This window comes from Silurus aristotelis (assembly GCF_946808225.1).
Source record: "Silurus aristotelis genome assembly, chromosome: 3".
NCBI classification, from domain to species: Eukaryota; Metazoa; Chordata; class Actinopteri; order Siluriformes; family Siluridae; genus Silurus; species Silurus aristotelis.
In genome coordinates, this window is record NC_139576.1 from 17479200 (window position 1) to 17498378 (window position 19179).

General features: G+C 40.8%; 1 protein-coding gene across 2 annotated transcripts in view; it reads right to left on the reverse strand.

Annotated features, from left to right (window-relative positions):
- Positions 1-1808: 1808 nt before the first annotated feature.
- Positions 1809-19179, reverse strand: part of med14 (mediator complex subunit 14) — a 22944-nt gene continuing 5573 nt past the window's right edge. Inside the window, exons 2-30 of one of the 2 annotated variants that reach the window (XM_083536547.1) lie at positions 18102-18128; positions 17867-17972; positions 17391-17564; positions 17137-17266; positions 16893-17021; positions 16694-16801; positions 14030-14162; positions 13802-13952; positions 13576-13687; positions 13315-13440; positions 10681-10759; positions 10420-10579; positions 10002-10199; positions 8784-8918; positions 8598-8674; positions 8303-8463; positions 7246-7392; positions 6907-6998; positions 6634-6786; positions 6026-6295; positions 5647-5881; positions 5148-5273; positions 4449-4625; positions 4068-4306; positions 3724-3903; positions 3223-3330; positions 3003-3128; positions 2641-2830; positions 1809-2216 (exon numbers count right to left, since the gene is read on the reverse strand). In XM_083536547.1, the coding sequence (XP_083392673.1) occupies positions 2143-2216; positions 2641-2830; positions 3003-3128; positions 3223-3330; positions 3724-3903; positions 4068-4306; positions 4449-4625; positions 5148-5273; positions 5647-5881; positions 6026-6295; positions 6634-6786; positions 6907-6998; positions 7246-7392; positions 8303-8463; positions 8598-8674; positions 8784-8918; positions 10002-10199; positions 10420-10579; positions 10681-10759; positions 13315-13440; positions 13576-13687; positions 13802-13952; positions 14030-14162; positions 16694-16801; positions 16893-17021; positions 17137-17266; positions 17391-17564; positions 17867-17972; positions 18102-18128 (4123 nt within the window). In that variant the 3' untranslated portion in view covers positions 1809-2142. The remainder of the gene's footprint in view (positions 2217-2640; positions 2831-3002; positions 3129-3222; positions 3331-3723; positions 3904-4067; positions 4307-4448; positions 4626-5147; positions 5274-5646; positions 5882-6025; positions 6296-6633; positions 6787-6906; positions 6999-7245; positions 7393-8302; positions 8464-8597; positions 8675-8783; positions 8919-10001; positions 10200-10419; positions 10580-10680; positions 10760-13314; positions 13441-13575; positions 13688-13801; positions 13953-14029; positions 14163-16693; positions 16802-16892; positions 17022-17136; positions 17267-17390; positions 17565-17866; positions 17973-18101; positions 18129-19179) is intronic. The other variant, XM_083536548.1, reaches the window with a different exon arrangement.

The following is a 19179-nucleotide window of genomic DNA, read 5'->3' on the forward strand; positions in this document are numbered from 1 at the left end:
GCTCGGTACTGGCCGCATTTGTCATTTTTTTACTCGAGAAATCGTTGCGCTATTCACATTCTTTTTAATAAATTGCTTTTGATTAATTGTTTTTCATTAATTAGATCTTCATATTGAATAATTTTTCGCTACATACCACTGGCACGTTTGTTAGGCTTTATTGTGTATCATTAAAATAAGTTAATAAATCATATGTATATTATACATGCAAAAAATAAAAATAAAAAATGAGCGCTTTTAGTGGTTTTGTTAAAAAGACCAATAAGGTCTAAAATATATTTTCGTTTGATTTTCTGTTTTGATGGCAACCCTACAGCCAATCTAATGGAACAGTTAAATAGCAGTAAAGTAATGGAGAGAGTGTTGGAGAAGTAAAGTAAAGAGTGCAGGCAGGGTGGAGTGGGTGGAGAAGAGTGACAGGAGTGATTTGTGATAGAAGAGTATCTGCGAGAGTGAAAGGGAAAGTTTATAGGACTGTGATGAAACCTGTGATGTTGTATGGTTTAGAGACAGTGGTATTGAGTAAAAGACAGGAGGTGGAGCTGGAGTTTATTAGAGGGACAGCGCATGTAGGACGTTTTGAAGACATGGTGAGGGAGGCGAGATTGAGATGGTTTGGACATGTGCAGAGGAGGGACATGGAGTATATCGGTTACAGAATGCTAAGGATGGAGCCACCAGGAAGAAGGAAAAGAGGAAAACATGCAGGTAGTTGGTTTAAAAGAGGGAGATGTAGAGGACCCATTAAAAAAAAAAGAATTTTTCTTTTTAACAAAGGCAAAAACATTTGCAAGATTTGACCTCTTTCTTCTTCTTCTTCTTTCGGCTTCTCCCATTAGGGGTCGCCACAGCAGATCATCAGTCTTCATACCCCCCCCCAAAAAAGTTTTTGCCTGATTAGAAGACGATCTTGAGTATGAAAAAAAAGTCTATAGTTATATGTAGTAAAGTCATAGTTTAATGATTATTACTAAATGTTACCGACATATTAGAGTTCCTGATTTTACAGATAACTCACCTGTCATATTAAGTAAATTATTTTCCCCGATTATGATGAGTAACTGGATTTGGTAGTGTTACATAGGAAAACATCCAGCATGATTTAAAGCATGTGGTTATTTCACCTGTCCCTGTGGGATTGACCTGCAAACCCGTCGGTTAAAACACTAGTGTTCTGTAGTCAGTGAAGTCTGTGTTTAAATAAAAAATGGATTACAAACATGAATATTAAGGTTCTTTGATGACTGAAATATAATTATTACAGTATATAAACAGGAAAGTTTGCCAATTTAATAAAATGTCATAATAAAGCTCTGGCTACCTTTAAATTTGTGGGAAATAATGGTGAATGTAAGCTTTTAAAATGGAATTAATCACCAAGTCAAGTTATTATATACCATATTTATAGTTTATCACAATCTAAAATATTCTGTTCAGCCTCCGAAATGGTAAGAAATGATAAAGAACACTTTCAAATATTTATTAAACAGTAATAAAGACATAGGTATAGGCTACCATCAGGATTCAAATGCAGTCATCAAAAATAGGGCTTCTTCTGAAAGTTTGTTACAGTCTATACAGTGTTCGGGGTGACCGCTATAATCTGAATGATCAATGATTTGCCAAAATAAAAATAAAGACATTAAATAGTGTCATCAAAAAGAATACAGCCCTGGTATAAACACAGTATTGAGAGCTTGCATTATTAAAAAAAAATTTTTTTTTTTCCAACCCCAAAACATTTTTCTGAAATCCAGACATTAAAATAATATAAAAAACATTTACAGTTGAGGGTAAACAAACTTGCGTTTCTTTTTTTTTTTCCTAATTTCAAATCTTTATTTAAGAAGTGCATCAAAACAAAAATAAACTGTCCTCTTTCCTTAATGTCCTGAATTTATAGAAATATGCATGGCATGTCACAGATGCACTGTCCTTCATTCTTTTACATACAATCTTGATATGAAGCAAAATCAAAGAAGATCCCATTCCATCATCCTTTATTTTCTTTTGCTTATGACAGAATTGTGTACACCTGAAGAAAATCTCTGTGGTTGTATGTAAGAGCCTGGATCCCCATACAGCATGCCAATCCTCGATGTGTTCTCAGGTTGGTCTGGAGAAGCTCGACTGAGGTCTCTCTTAGGGCCGTGCACCAGGGTTCAGTGTCAGATTAGCCATTAATTCATGAACAGAGGCAAATATTGTACATTCTCCTAAAAGAAAAGACATGTATTTGTGTTATAAACAAGTGTGTGTGTGTGTGTGTGTGTGTGTGTGTGTGTGTGTGTGTGTATAGATATTTGTAAATACAAAAACATTTTATTCTAAATACTATGAATAAAACAATTTAATAATTGATGCTGACAGACTTCACACAGCTCCATGAGATGTGAATGTGATAGAAGTAAAAATAAAATAAATTAAAGGGAAACCGGTCATTTAAAACAAAATTAGAAAACGGTCATTTTTAATCTAATACATTCAAGAGTACGAATCCAGTTCTGCAAAAATTTAACGCAAGTATCTTATTCAGTCAAGTAACTTATTAGAAAACTTGTGTGCGTCTGTGCATCATTAAACCAAACATAACATGTACAGCAAAACAAATCACAAGCCTGCCAGAGCTTGAATGCATACCTGCTCGAGCTGGGTGGTGCTCATTAAACCGCCTGAGGATGGTGCTAACCATGAGGGCAGCAGCTCCAGAGGAGCTGTGTTGTCGAGGGATGTCCGCCTGCTGTGTCAGTCCTGTGGCCATGTCGTACACAATTGGCACAATGATGCTGATGGGCTCCTGAGGCACCGCCACTCTCTGAGTCAGCTGGAGCTGAGGACCAAGAGCTCGGTTAGTCAGAAGTTTCAGTAACTGACAGCAGGTCTGTTATTCTGTTTCTACTGTGCAATTGTTTTTTTTTTCTCTATTAATTTATTTTTGCTTCAAGAAAACATTAGAAATATATTCACAGCTCAGCGGTGAGTTGAGGCATGAAAGTACTCACAAAGAAAAGCATTTTGGTCTTAAGCACTACAGCGATAGTCCCTGGAGGAGCGATGGGCGGAGCACTGGGTGGGATTGTCAGACAGAACTGCACATTCCACTTTAGCTGGGCTGCTTGGTCCGGGAACTGCAAGAATGAAAACGATTGAAAGCTACTGAGAATCACAAAATACACAGACACGTGCACTCGGATTCTTAAAACGATTCCTACACGGTCTTACCAACTCAAGCTTCATGATTCGAACACAGTCTCTGAGGATGTTGGTGGGAGCCCCCAGCAGTTTCGTAAAGGCATTTAGAGTGTTGTATTTAAAGGGTGGGCCTGCAACCTAGGAAAAAAAAATTGAAATAAAAGTTAGATTTTTCCACTTGAAGAATAGGGTACACAGTGTTCTCTAAACGTTTCAGCACAGTGAGATTGTCCCTGGAAAAGACACGTTTTAAAACTGTGTTTAACATGTTTATTGGGTGTTGATCGGGTATATTAGTAAACTGTGCAGGACTTTGAACATGCTGGACCAAAGCTCATCACAAAACCTTTTTTGGTTCACTTATAAAATTAATTATAGACCAGACAGTTTTAATTTAATCATGAAATTCTCTGAACAGGAAAAAGTTCCAGACACATTAGATTAATTACATTTCTACAGCCACTTGCACCAAAATTAGTCACGCTAACTGACAATGTCCTGAAGTAATGCTGGTGAGGATTCTTCTCTTACCCTGGTTTCAAAAAACTTCTCCAAAACCTGCAGTTCCTCTTGGGACCAGGGACCAGTGTTCTCTGGTGTGACTTTAAGCTGCAGGGTCTGGTAACTCTTTGGGTTCAGAGCCACCCGACATTTCAGCACTTCTGTCTTAAACATGATTACTCCTGGCTCATTGGAGTTCACAATAGTGAGCTATGCAAAGGAGGGAAAGATTGTGGAGTTCAGCTATGAATGAGGATTTAATATACTTATGAATGCATTCAATAGCAGTATTTTACTAGACGGGGTACTTAATCACAGGATTACACCCTTCCGCCATTATCAGGAGCCCAAGAGTGTGAAGCAGAGGAACTCACATTGGCTTCCAGCTGGATGATTCTCTGCAGATGCCTCCTCATGATAACCGAGCCCAGGAAGCGTTCAAGTGGCGAACACAGATAACTACCAGCCAGCCCTGGTACCAGGCACATGGTGGGAGAGGGCAGCAATAGCACATGCAAGGCATTGTGGGTGAGGATGGTGGGGATGGAGGCAGCCCACGAGCGCTGAGGTAGCTTTCGAGGTGGAGGCATGCTGGTCGGCATCACTTGTGAACCTGCGCACACAAAAATCAATGCTATTCGGTTCTGCCCCCTGCTGACCTTTGTACCATTGCCATTGTAAAGAATAAAATGTAATGCTAAAATTTTAAACCCAAAGCCTGTACTTCACTAGCTGGAGTTTGTGCGTTTACTCACTGGTCCCCGCACGAGGAGAGTGTGAGACATCTGGAATGGGTGAGTGGAGAGAGGGGTTACCAGGTGACATGCCGTGTATGCGTGGGGAGGGACCGGAGACTTGTGGAGAGCTAGGCCATGTGCCGGTCCTCTGACTGGGAGACACCATAGGGTATGGGGAACTGGGGTCCAAAGCTCCTGCAGTAACATAAAAGTGTATACTGAACACTGTATATACTGAACCTAATAAATAGAATTAGATAGAATGACATTATATCATCTAAAATGTCACAACTTCACAACTAAATGTTTATTTATGAGTGAGTTACATGAAACATTTTTGTAGAACTTTTTAGATTTCTCTCATTTTCATTTTCTTTTGACCATCATAATGGGAACTGAATTAAACAATTTACAAGTAATAAGCTAAAGTCTGATTAAAACATGCAAGCAAACAGGTTTTCTTGATTTTACTGAACCGATTACAAAATTAGTATCAACAGCCGAACCACCACCAAGTCAGTGTCCATTCAACCCCACTTGTTAATGTTAGTAAGAAATTAGTCCCTGTACCAACCTTGCTCACATGGTCATCTCTGAAATAATTCTTGCCAGAATCTATACAGCTATCTCATAGAGCCTGCTGAGGGCTGCTTCTCAGTAGAAAGGGCAGCTAAGGCCAGTTGAAGCTCTAAACGCTGCCCCCTTGCTGACACTTACCATGCGGGCTGGCAAAGTTGGATGTCTGGCCCATAGAAATGCCCAAAGAGGAGGGAGACGGAGTGGGCCCGAAGGGCGAGGGCGCCCGCAGAGCTCCACTAGGGGAATTGGCTGCATGGATGTTCCCTGCACACAGTCAACTGATGAGAAGTCCGTCTCTCCCACTAATGCTCTCTCACACACAAATCCACACACACTAAAGCAGGACAGCAGCTACAGCCCTATGATTTAGATGCGTAAACAAGCAAAGGGCAGACAGCATGCTCTGGCCCAGAATTTCATGTGCATGGTAAATAATGAGGTTGAACATACGTAGCTCAAAAAACCCACCGTGCACGTTTGCATAGTGACAGGCCAGCTGGGTGCATGGCACTTGCAGTAAGTGGCAAAGCAACAATAGAACTTCCTTTTTTATGCCCTAATCACCACAATGAAACCCCCAAGCGAGTATGACATGGATAAATGGCAGAACACAAACTACTACAGACTCCCGGCTTACCCGGTGAATGTGTTGGCATCATGGAGGGTGACGGGGCCACACTACCATGGTAAGGGTTGTTTGGAGAAGTGAGAGGTGGGTAGACCCCTTGGCCTCTGATTGGCTGTTGGGGTTGCATGTGGGGCATAAGAGTGTCCATGACGTCCACACCCACTGGAGAAGGAGGATTGTCATCCTCGTTGACCGAACGCCGCCGTGCATCCTGGTTGCTGTCCACAAACATGTTCAAGAATGTCTGCAGTGAAAGATGATAGTAAATAATAAATTAGCAGGAAACCTAGTGCTTATCACTGTGGATATACATAAAGTGAGGAAAAATGTGAAATACACTTTCAACATTGTAAAAATAAAGATGGCAAAAATAGAAAAACCTTTATACCTTTAGTCCTGGTGCTGGATAGAAGCCCTCGACGATCTTGGTGTTATCAAAGAGGCTGTAGGCACCATCACGGATGGCCACCACACCTCGACTGCGGCAGTAGATGTCGATGCAGTACATGTTGCGGAAGGCCAGGCGAATGTGGGTGGGGGACTGTGGTAGGATGGAGAAGCACTGGTAGGCTGTGTTGGTCCTCTGGGTCAGACCCAGCATGGGCACAGTGGGCAGTTTGTTAATAGCATTCAAAGGGGCCTGTGTGTCTGACAGCACCTGAAATTACAAAAAAAGAGAGAATATCACTTTGGATCTCTTTATGGTGCAGGAAACTGGTTGGAGCATTGCCAGTGAAGTATTGGAGATTGCATATTCTAAGCTAAACTGCTCCATCTATCAATACTCCTCACAGTGCACAGCTCCCCTGTCCAATTCCACTGCTAAAGATTTACATTTTGATTTCAACCCTCATTGCACATTTACTCTAGTTAATCTAGGTCTAAACAGGCATTCATAAACTTAGATTGTTGTTTCTTGAAATCAAACTCAGCAGAGCATTAGATCTTCAGGGCACCAGGAATAAGTCGGTGTTAGAACACTAAATATAAACATACCTGTAGTAGCTGAACAACACTGGGGGTCTTGTTGAACATCTCCTGGAGTTGATGGAGGATGATGTTGTGGCAGTTGCTGCAGCCTGAGTTTGGCCCGACCGTGCCCAAAGCAAGGTGGAAACGTTGTGTAACAGAGTTCCACTGGATCGTCACCTTCAGAGATTACATCATATCGAGTGTTACAGGCAATTCTACAGAGTAATCGTCGAGAATAATACATGAATAATGCCTGTACTAATAAAACATGAGTATCTAGTTTACAAACATACTTACAGAACTCCCTTTAGTGTTGCCATAACATAGGACTAACTTCCGGTAGTTATACAACCGTATTTCAGAGAAGAGGCTCAAATAGGAGGGCATTTCTGCAAAGGGGGGGAAAAGATAAGACATAAATTTAGTTCTACTGAACACTGAGAATAGCATGATGGCACAGTGGGGTCCTGAACTCTTAACTGTGCTGATTGTGTGTGCATATTCTCCTAGTGGCTGCCACTGTTCTCTGGTTTCCTCCTACTTCCCAAATCTATGGATTGCCTACAGTAAATTATTCATAGTTGTGAAATGAGTGTGTGTCTGTACGTACATGGTGTCATGTGAAACGGTACTTACCAGGAAGAGCACGTGAGAAATCCAGCATACACTCATACAGTTGGCTGATGCTGTTCCAGTCATTTAGGAACATTTCCACCACCTTCCGTCCTCCGACTGGCTCGGACAGTGGATTCTCGTAGGTCAGGTAGACGTGTCGGGCCGAGGCTGCATAAACACACACAGATATACTTAGAACTAGCCGTCGACCGATTAATCAAGCCAATTATGTGTATTTTTTTATTAATCGGCATCGGCAAATTGTGCTGCAAATTAGGCGGATTATTAGAGAGGTACATCTGATACAGCAAACAGTCTGTGTACGTTCTGCGCTCGTGTGAGAGAACATAACTCTCTCATACCAGCAGGAGGCAGTAGTCTGTATTCGCCTTCCAAACAGGGAAACCGAAAGCGTTGGACTGTAAATATATAAAGCGAGCAGCGTTTAGATCTGCCGCAATCATTACTAATGGACTTGTGTAGCTTTTTGCAATTATGTCTGCTAAGTTGCAAAGACAAGAGCAAGAATGACAACAAGTGTGTTCCGTTTTTTTTGTGTGTGCGCTAAATCGCTAAGCTAATTAGCCAATCGGATTCCCTTGCTCGTCGACAAGCTCCGCTGCTGATAAACGAGCAGAATCACCCAAGAATCACATTTGGAGAGAGAATGAGAATAATATTTGGGAACTGTATTGTTAGTGAGCCTTCAACCAGCTGTAATTTAGGCTACAGGTAGGCACGTGTACAAACACCTGGTAACAAGTGCACTGATTGGAGAGGTTTGTGTTGTTCAATAAATGTTTAATTTAAGCAATTTTCTGCATCATGTCTTATTATTTAACAATTAGATTTTATGACATGAAGGGGACAATAAATAAATTAATATCAGCATCAGCCATAGAAAAACCCATATCGGTCAACCTCTAGTTATAACTGCCGAAGCAAAAAACAATCCATTTACGTCTGGTTCCTGAACATCTCATCTCTAGCGAGCGATAAGAGTTCATTTCTAATGTGCATTAAGCCCCATTAAACCAAGTCCAGTACTAAATGAAGGCAAAGAATCATTAAATCTCACCCTGTTCTTTACTTGAGGTGCTGTTCAGGGGGCAGTTGGCAAAGACCAGCTCTGCCACCCATGTGCGGTTATTTCGACCCTGCAATCTGAAAGTGCAGTCCAGCAGAGAGCGATCCAGAGCCTTCCTCGTCTCCTCACCCACACCTTTGGCAGGTGGAACCCTGAGAGGTAACCAACAACATAAGGAAATATTTCAGTGTCAGAAAGCACAAATAAAAGCAACCTAAAACCTGTAAATGTTCAAACAAATAATACACTCTATACATTGGTATAAAGCCTTGTACCAGGTGCTCACCTGAGAAGACGAATAGCATGGCTACATCCATCTCCTTCAACCTGGACTCCTTGATGAGGAATCTCCATATTAGTCAGCTGGGCACAAGGAGAAATTAATTATAAATATAAGAACGTGCTCACATATTTTGTAATGTGTAAAAAACAAACAAACAACAACACAAAAATGTATACATTTGTATTGTACCTCACAGCGCAGGCCAATGAGAGGCATGTTGGTGTCACACATGGCTACCAGATGAGCCAGCTCCTTATTGAATGCACACATTTCCCCTGAGCGCTTGGGCTTTTTAGGCTCAATAGCACCTGGCTCTACTGACATCTGCAGAACGAAAATCCATTTTGCATGTGTCACAATTGAAAAATAATTAAAGAAATATTCGTGAGGATAAAAAAAAAAAAATAGAATGACCCAATTTTCCAAAAACAAAATCAATCAGACAATATATGAGCTAATACATAATGAATCCTGTATAAAACACTTACAAAACTTCATACACTGGTTCCAAAAAATATGACTAAGCTACACAAAATTATTTTCCAATCAAGTTTAAATTTAAAGTTTACAGCTGAAGAATATTCATTCATTCATGCATTTGCTCCCGCTTATCCGTAATCCGGGTCGCGGGGGCAGCAGTCTAAGCAGGCCTTTGACTGCTGCCCAATCCTCACAGCACCGTCCCTTACGGTCCCTCCTGCAGGTGGTGAGCCCACGGGAAAGCGGCCCCATGTCACTCCGACATCACGGACCTTGATATTTCCCTCGTAAGGGACCCCCAGAGCATAGAAGGTTAAGGGCCTTGCTCAAGGGCCCAAGAGTGGCAGCTTGGCGATACCGGTTCTTGAACCCCAGACCTCCCGATAGGCAACCCAGTGCCTTAACTGCTGGAGCCACCACTCCCCCTCGCTGAAGAATATATTTTTATAAAAATATTCTCTTTTTAATGTCCAATGATGAACTATGCATAGAAAACTGATTTGATATTAGTAATGTCCAATAATATTGCCAATATAATGTTAAATGTTAATTTTACCATTAAATATTAAGCTGTAAATGTCCCAATGCCTCTTGTTTTTAACGGTGCTGCTTCAGCTACGGTACAGCTATAACACACAATTCCTTCGCTAGTAAAACTACAGGTTATGCAATCATGATATTTTTGTTGATTATGTAGATATTTTAAATGAAATTATACAGCATGTAGAAAGTGTGATTGTAGGACTCTACTCAATTTCCATACAAGATTGTTTTGATGTGAAATAGAGCTTAAATTAGTAACTTTGTCAAATAATTGGATGATCCGCTGTGGCAACCCCTCATGAGAAACGCCGAAAGAAAGTCAAATAATTCCTTTTTGTTTGCACTTCTAACTATTCTGTAACCAAGAACCACAGTGATTCCCACCTTCCTCTTTCCAGTTCCAGGTCGGGTCAAGCGGCCAGAGGAAAAGTCCTGTGCCAGCTTCTCAAGGTCGGGCTTAAACTGCTGCAGAAGCAGGGCACATGGCAGCCCTTCCTCTCCTTCTGGCTGACTGACTGAAAGGAAGTAATATTTATACTGCAGCTCTGTGGGCTTGCTGGGGATGTCAAACATTTCAACCACCTGAGAGAAGAGTAGAGTAGAGTAGAGTAGAGTAGAGTAGAGTAGAGTAGAGTAGAGTAGAGTAGAGTAGAGTAGAGTAGAGTAGAGAAGAGAAGAGAAGAGAAGAGAAGAGTAGAGTAGAGAAGAGAAATGAGACTTCAACCAAAGCACAAAAAATACCTGCCTTTTAACATTTCCAATGACTTTTGTTTCAACAAAACAGCCGACAGAGGAGGCTTACAATGTAGTATTGTGGAAGACGAGTGAGTTTGATGAAGAGCCGGTGTTTTGTGAGGTTGCCCACAGGATGAGAGGCAGAGTTAGATAAGTGGAGAAGATCTGTGCAGACTGTGGGCAGATGCTTCACAGACTGTCTGCACCGCTGCTCACCCAGCCAGAACCTATTCAACATCAATATTTACTTTAAATCAGCGTCTGTACCAGAGAAAATAATTATTTGCCTTCAAGATCATACAAACGCATTATTCATTATAAGACTTACTTCAGCTGCTGTAGCCATGTGATGATGCGCTTCATGTCATCATTGATGGTTTTCTCAATTTCATCCAACATTGACTGATCTGCAAAACAGATCCAAATTAGTGACTGGTAGCCTGTGGTATGCAGTTCATACAGACAGAAAAAATTATGATGCAGCAGGAATGGTACATCCATTGTCCAGTTGAGGAGCCTCAAGAAATATATAACCAAGACTTAATGTAGCAAATTTTTTGCTAAATGTACAAAATGCTCGATAATGATCAACCAGACGTGTACTTCCTGTTCAGCATATTTGAGTGAATGTCTTTCAGTGAAGACTTTTTTTTGTTTTTTTAACTCTTGTAGAAATGTATAACTGTAACCCACACCCCATTGTCCCTGAAATGCAGCAGTACCAATTATTCTGCTAATTACTTAATAATGCACTCTACGGATGATCCGCTGTGGCGACCCCTAATGGAAGCAGCCGAAAGAAGAAGAAGAAGACTTAATAATGCAACAAAACTATTTTTGCTTATACAAGGCAACAAAGAACCTACACAAGATTCAAACTGCTAAAAAAATACTATGGAAATAAATACATTTATAGTCTTATTTTATATAATTATATACACACACACACACACACACACACACACACACACACACACACACACACACACACACACACACACACACACACACACACACACACATACACAGTGAGGAAAATAAGTATTTGAACACCCTGCTATTTTGCAAGTTCTCCCACTTAGAAATCATGGAGGGGTCTGAGATTGTCATCGTAGGTGCATGTCCACTGTGAGAGACATAATCTAAAAAATAAAATCCAGAAATCAGAATGTATGATTTTTTACCTGTTTATTTGTATGATACAGCTGCAAATAAGTATTTGAACACCTGAGAAAGTCAGTGTTAATATTTGGTACAGTAGCCTTTGTTTGCAATTACAGAGGTCAAACGTTTCCTGTAGTTTTTCACCAGGTTTGCACACACTGCAGGAGGGATTTTGGCCCACTCCTCCACACAGATCTTCTCTAGATCAGTCAGGTTTCTGGCCTGTCGCTGAGAAACACGGAGTTTGAACTCCCTAAAAAGATTCTCTATTGGGTTTAGGTCTGGAGACTGGCTAGGCCACGCCAGAACCTTGATATGCTTCTTACAGAGCCACTCCTTGGTTATCCTGGCTGTGTGCTTCGGGTCATTGTCATGTTGGAAGACCCAGCCTCGACCCATCTTCAATGCTCTAACTGAGGGAAGGAGGTTGTTCCCTAAAATCTCGCAATACATGGCCCCGGTCATCCTCTCCTTAATACAGTGCAGTCGCCCTGTCCCATGTGCAGAAAAACCCCCAAAAAGCATGATGCTACCACCCCAATGCTTCACAGTAGGGATGGTGTTCTTGGGATGGTACTCATCATTCTTCTTCCTCCAAACACGTTTAGTGGAATTATGACCCAAAAGTTCTATTTTGGTCTCATCTGACCACATGACTTTCTCCCATGACTCCTCTGGATCATCCAAATGGTCATTGGCAAACTTAAGTGTATTACCAACAGTAACCTTGGAAACGGTGGTCCCAGCTCTTTTTAGGTCATTGACCAGCTCCTCCCGTGTAGTTCTGGGCTGATTTTTCACCTTCCTTAGGATCATTGAGACCCCACGAGGTGAGATCTTTTATGGAGCCCCAGTCCGAGGGAGATTGACAGTCATGTTTAGCTTCTTCCATTTTCTAATGATTGCTCCAACAGTGGACCTTTTTTCACCAAGCTGCAATTTCCCCCGTAGCCCTTTCCAGCCTTGTGGAGGTGTACAATTTTGTCTCTAGTGTCTTTGGACAGCTCTTTGGTCTTGGCCATGTTAGTAGTTGGATTCTTACTGATTGTATGGGGTGGACAGGTGTTTTTATGCAGCTAACGACCTCAAACAGGTGCATCTAATTTAGGATAATAAATGTAGTGGAGGTGGACATTTTAAAGGCAGACTAACAGGTCTTTGAGGGTCAGAATTCTAGCTGATAGACAGGTGTTCAAATACTTATTTGCAGCTGTATCATACAAATAAATAGTTTAAAAATCATATATTGTGATTTCTGGATTTTTTTTTAGATTATGTCTCTCACAGTGGACATGCACCTACGATGACAATTTCAGACCCCTCCATGATTTCTAAGTGGGAGAACTTGCAAAATAGCAGGGTGTTCAAATACTTATTTTCCTCACTGTGTATGTGTGTGTGTATATATATATATATATATATATATATATATATATAGATAGATAGATAGATAGATAGATAGATAGATAGATAGATAGATAGATAGATAGATAGATAGATAGATAGATAGATAGAGAGCGAGAGAGAGAGAATTATAACATCTGAGCCTGACATCAGGTCACATCCCCCAGGCATCGCTCAGAAGTGTTTCAGAAAATCATTAAACCCCAGATGTTTAGGTCAGTACAGCATGCATCAAATGACGAATATGAAAACGATATGAAGAAGAAATTAAAAAATATATATTATAAGAAAAAACATTTTAAATTCTCATTACCAAGTCAGTTTGAGAAATAAAGAACTACACAACTAAAACATACAGAGCCATAACGAGTATATAGGAAAATAAATTGTTTACCAATTCCATATAGCATTGGCTGAAACATGCCCGAGTGCAAATCGACAAATATGTGAAGACACTCGGATCGTCCGCATGGCTCCAGAATCGGAATGACGAGAGTGGGGAGTGCAGTCTCTATAAATGCTGCAGGGAGGAGGGGGGGGGGGTAAATAAATAAAAACAAAAACAACACATACGTTACACATTAGTCACATAGTGTAAATTTGTAGAACACGCTTAACGATAAGTCTCCTGGTAAATAAAAGCGCTGACTCTTACAGTTGTCACTGGGATTGCTGCTCTTCAGTATGGCTTTCAGTTCCTGGAGCTTCTGATGGGAGCGAGCATGAACACTATCAATCAAAAGCTTTTCCACCGAGAGGTGGTCAATCTGCAGAGAGGAAAAAAAACAAAACATAAAAAAGGTATTACAGTCTACCAGTGCACTTCACAATCTAGCTCTCAAAGAAATACAAATTTAATAAAATCCATGCAAACTCCACACCTTCATGGCTCTTTCCATAAGTTTGGAATCGCATGCTGGCAGCGGAGGCTCATGGGAAATCTGCAATGGCTTAGATCCATCTGTTTCATCAATCTTGATGCTGACTTTGTGCACTGATGCTGTACCTGTCTTGCGACCCAGCACCTGTTGACTGGAGGAACAGAGCATGATGAGCCGCTGGTGCAGGTCAGTGAGCCTTTAGGAGTTTTATCAATGAGATGTTCTTACTTCCAGACAACCAGGGTGAGGCACTTGGCGGGAAAGTAGCGCTCGACCTGCACTAAATCTCCCCAGCGCTCTCTGATCAGCATCAGAGTCTGAGAGTGCAGAACCTCCAGCTGTAGGGAAAGGCAAAATGAATCTGATGGCTCTAGTCAAGGACAGAACAATGATGGCCAGGGGTGAATAATACAGGGCACAAAAGAACACAAATCTAAAGCCTCGAATTGTGGATTTCTTATAAAACTTCTCTTTTTTAGTTTAATGCTCACAAAGGATTTAAAAACCTGTTTATATACTATAACATACTATAATAACTACATAATATAATTATACTATAACGTTTTTCTCCATGTTCTTTTTTGCTGTGAAGATGTTGGTTTTCAGAATCAATCTCCAAAATCAATCTCTGAAAATTGCATTATATATATATATATATATATATATATATATATATATATATATATATATATATATATATATATATATATATATATATATATATATATATATATATATATATATATACACACATACATACATACATACATACACACACACACACACACACAATGTGTGTATGTATGTATGTATGTATGTATGTGTGTGTGTGTGTATATATATATATATATATATATATATATATATATATGTGTGTATGTATGTATACATACATACATAGTGGTGTGAAAAAGTGTTTGCCCCCTTCCTGGTTTCTTATTTTGTTGTATGTTTGTCACACTTTAATCAGATCAAACTGATTTAAATATTAGTAAGAGAGAACACAAGTGAACACAACATGCAGTTTTTAAACCTTTTTTTTCTTGTTGTTATTATTATTAAACTGTGGTTTTTCCCACCTGAGTTCAATTTCTCATGCCACACCCAGGCCTGATTACTGCCACACCTGTTCACAATCAAGAAGTCTCTTAAATAGGACCTGTCTGACAAAGTGAAGTAGACCAAAAGATCCTCAAAAGCTAGACATCATGCCGATATCCAAAGAAATTCAGAAAACAAATGAGAAAGAAAGTAATGGAGATCTATTAGTCTGGAAAAGGTTATAAAGCCATTTCTAAAGCTCTGGGACTCCGGCGAACCACAGTGAGAGTCGTTATTCTCAAATGGCAAAAACATGGAACAGTGAAAACCTTCCCAAGAGTGTCCAAAATTACCCTAACAGCACAGCAACGACTCATCCAAGAAGTCACAAAAGACCCCACAACAACATCCAAAAAACTGCAGGCCTCACTTGCCTCAGTTAAGGTCAGTGTTCATGACTCCACCATAAGAAAGAGACTCCAAGTTCCAAGACGAAAACCGCTGCTGAGCAAAGAGAACATAAAGGCTCGTCTCAAATTTTGCCAGTAAACATCTTGATGATCCCCAAGACTTATGAAAAAATACTCTGTGGACTGACGAAACAAAAGTTGAACTTTTTGGAAGGTATGTGTCCCATTACATCTGGTGTAAAAGTAACACTGCATTTCAGAAAAAGAACATCATACCAACAGTAAAATGTGGTGGTGGTATTGTGATGGTATGGGGCTGTTTTGCTGCTTCAGGACCTGGAAGACTTGCTGTGATAAATAGTACCATAAATTCTGCTGTTTACCAAAAAATCCTGATGGAGAATATCTGGCCATCTGTTCATGACCTCAAGCTGAAGCGAACTTGGGTTCTGCAGCAGGACAATGATCCAAAACACACCAGCAAGTCCACCTCTGATTGGCTGAAGAAAAACCAAATGAAAACTTTGGAGTGTCCTAGTCAAAGTCCTGACCTGAATCCTATTGAGATGCTGTGGCATGACCTTAAAAAGGCGGTTCATGCTCAAAAACCCTTTAATGTGGCTGAATTACAACAATTCTGCATAGATGAGTGGATCAAAATTCCTTCACAGCGCTGTAACAAACTCGCTACAAGTTATCGCAAACGCTTGATTGCGGTTGTTGCTGCTAAGTGTGGCCCAACCAGTTATTAGGTTTAGAGGGCAAACACTTTCACACAACTGTATATATATTTATATGCTATTTTATCATTATATTACACCCAGTCACATGTATTTGTGTTTCACAAATAATAATAATACAGTCAGCCCCCGATAATTCGCGGTTCTGATCTCGCAGCTCGGAAAATTCGCGGGTTTTCATTTGGAACGTAACGAACAAAAAGTTGAAACAGAAAGTTAAAAACAGAAAGTTAAAAACAGAAAGTTAAAAACAGAAAGTTGAAACAGAAAGTTGAAAACAGAAAGTTGAAAACAGAAAGTTAAAATTGGCGGAAATCTGCAATGGGACCAAATGTTCAGGAACGTTAGAAATAACATTTTAAACTACGTTTTTTTAACTAATAGATTTCATAAAAGTTTTAAAAATCACATTGTGTTAAAGTGACAATGTCTAGACAAATTCAAAAAAAGGTACCACAGGGTCTGCGGGGGTGCGTCCAAAATCTGCGGATTTTCGGGAACGTAACCCCACCGTGAGTTCCGTTGACCACTGTAATATTGAAGCTGATTGTTTTCCAATACACCCCCAGAAAGTATTACTCCTTCTATCCTACAGTATATTATAATGGTGATTACATTTTAAAGATTGTGTGTTCAGGATAGATCATGGTAATGTACAAATACAACACTGATAAGAATAAAAGTGGACACTAAAAGGATACGTAGGCAGTTGTACATGTCCTGGAGTGGCTTTTCATCGGCACACAGTCGTGACTGTACCAGCTCATGGATGAAGTTCACCTGCATGCTGTGCACCAGAGCCCGGCCATCTGCGACAGAAATGGCATTCGTTGGCATTACTAGCAGCTTTAAAATGTAGAACAGCTTGATGTTGTACATAAACAGTATGTATTTACACACCGCCTGTCTCCTTGTCCTCAACCAGGATCTCTAGTTTCAGCAATCTCCACGGAATCTCTGGGTCATCCCCCATCACTGTTAACGTGGCTTCAAACTCGCCCTCCACCCGGAACTTCACCCGGCCATTGGCTGGTTATAGAGAGCAGACAAGAACAAATGCTCGTTTTAGGAGACATTTTGATCATAAATCTGTTGATGAAGACAAAGAGAGGTGTGAAAGGTATGTGATGCCAGGGGTACTTACCCACAGTCAAGTTGGCCAGCTGGGGTGGCAAGTCAGTGGTGACGAGCCGGTGGCGCAGGATTTGGTTCAGTTGGTTCAGTGTTGCCTGCTTCTCTGCTTTGGTGATGGGGTCTGGAGGGATTATTTTGTCCTGAAATGGGGAAAAACACAAATACCAAGACATCATTTTCATAAAAAAATAAATAAATAAAAATCGCCTCCTCTTTTCCGAGTATGGCACCATTTGAAGACCTGAGCTGTGGTCAAACACTTACTCGGATACACGTGGGAAGACGTGGGTATGACCCTGTAGTCAGAACATCAATAGCAAAAGGAATTGCAAAACTGGGCAGGCGGGCATGTACTAAGGCATCCCGGGCTAACGATGCCAGTCTGTCCGCTGTGTCAACAAAAAGGAACGCTTGCTGGTCCAAAAAAGCTGAGATCATCTGTAAACAGAAAGATCAGTCAGGATTCAACTCTGCAGACCCGAACTCATTGTGCAGCAGAAGATCATAAATAATGCAGCAGAAATGTTCCACAAACTTTTTGAAGTTCCAATACAATCTGGTGAACACGTTTTTACGCCTTCATTTCCACACAAACACAATGTAGAACGGATTTGCTTTTCACTGTGCAGATTTCAGAGCAATACACCAATCAGGCAGATGATTGTTTAACCCAGTAGATGTTTGCGTGCGGATTCATGCGTTACGATATCATTATGGAACGTATTGGCTGGAACACGTACCGCACACCTCTCCACTTTCCCTGCGTTACTGGCCCACTTCACAAGCGCGAGCAGCCGCACGAAGAGCTGCCGCGTCCGGCTCGCAAAATGGACGATTTCGATTTTCCTGAACGGGAGGAGACAAGGAGGACATCAAGCATCTTTCAGGCATTTATACGGATATGTTAATTGGTGTGAAGCACAATTTAAACAACTGAGCTGCACTACATGTACGATTTCATGTAACAAGACTGACCTTTCCATGTCGGTTTTACGTGGGAGTCTGGAAGGAGAAAAAAAAAAAGTATTTAGTTTTTTTACAGGGCAGAAAAAAACAGACACAGCAGACATTCAGACCTGGTCCATGACTCATTAAATGATTAAATGAGTAGCAACAGATATTATAGATTATAGAAATGAAGGATTATAAACGGGTTTCTATTACAACCTGTATATATTATATACAGTATCTCACAAAAGTGAGTACACCTCTTGCATTTCAGCAACCATATTAGTATCTTCTCATAGCATAGAAATGAAACATATTTTAGTATAGTGTCCTCTGAAAATAACTCAACCTACACCCTTATTGTTAAAATAAATGTCAACAAAAGTAAGTACACCCTAGGTGAACCTGTCAAAACTGTGTCTAAAGTGTCAATATTTTGTGTGAGCACATTATCTAGCACTGCCTTTATCCTCCGGGGCATAGAATTCACCAGAGCTGCACAGGTTGTTGCTGGGATCCTCTTCCACTCCTTCATAATGACATCACGGAGCTACTGATTGTTAAACACGTGGGGCTTCTCCACCTTCCGCTTGAGGATGCACCACAGGTGCTCAATTGGGTTCAGGTCTGGAGACATACTTGGCCACTCCATCACCTTCAGCAAGGCAGTTGTCATCTTGGCAGTGTGTTTGGAGTCATTTACATGTTGGAAAACTGCCGTTTACCCCAGTTTCTGTAGGGAGGGCATGTTCTGCTTCAGAATGTCCATGGATCCATGTTTCCCTCAATAAACCACAGCTCCCCAGTACCAGCAGCACTCATGCAGCCCCAGACTATGATACAACCACCACCATGCTTGACTGTAGACAAGACACAGTTTTCTAGGTTCTCCTCACCAGGGCGTCGCCACACATACTGGACACCATCTGAGACAAACAAGTTTATCTCAGTCTCATCAGACCACAGCACATGGTTCCAATAATTCATGCTCTTGGACAGGTTGTCTGCAGCAAACAGTTCGCAAGCTTTCTTGTGAGCCAGCTTCAGAAGAGGCACTGACAAGCGGACTTCTACAGCACTCGTGTCTGTTTTGTAAAGCCAGATT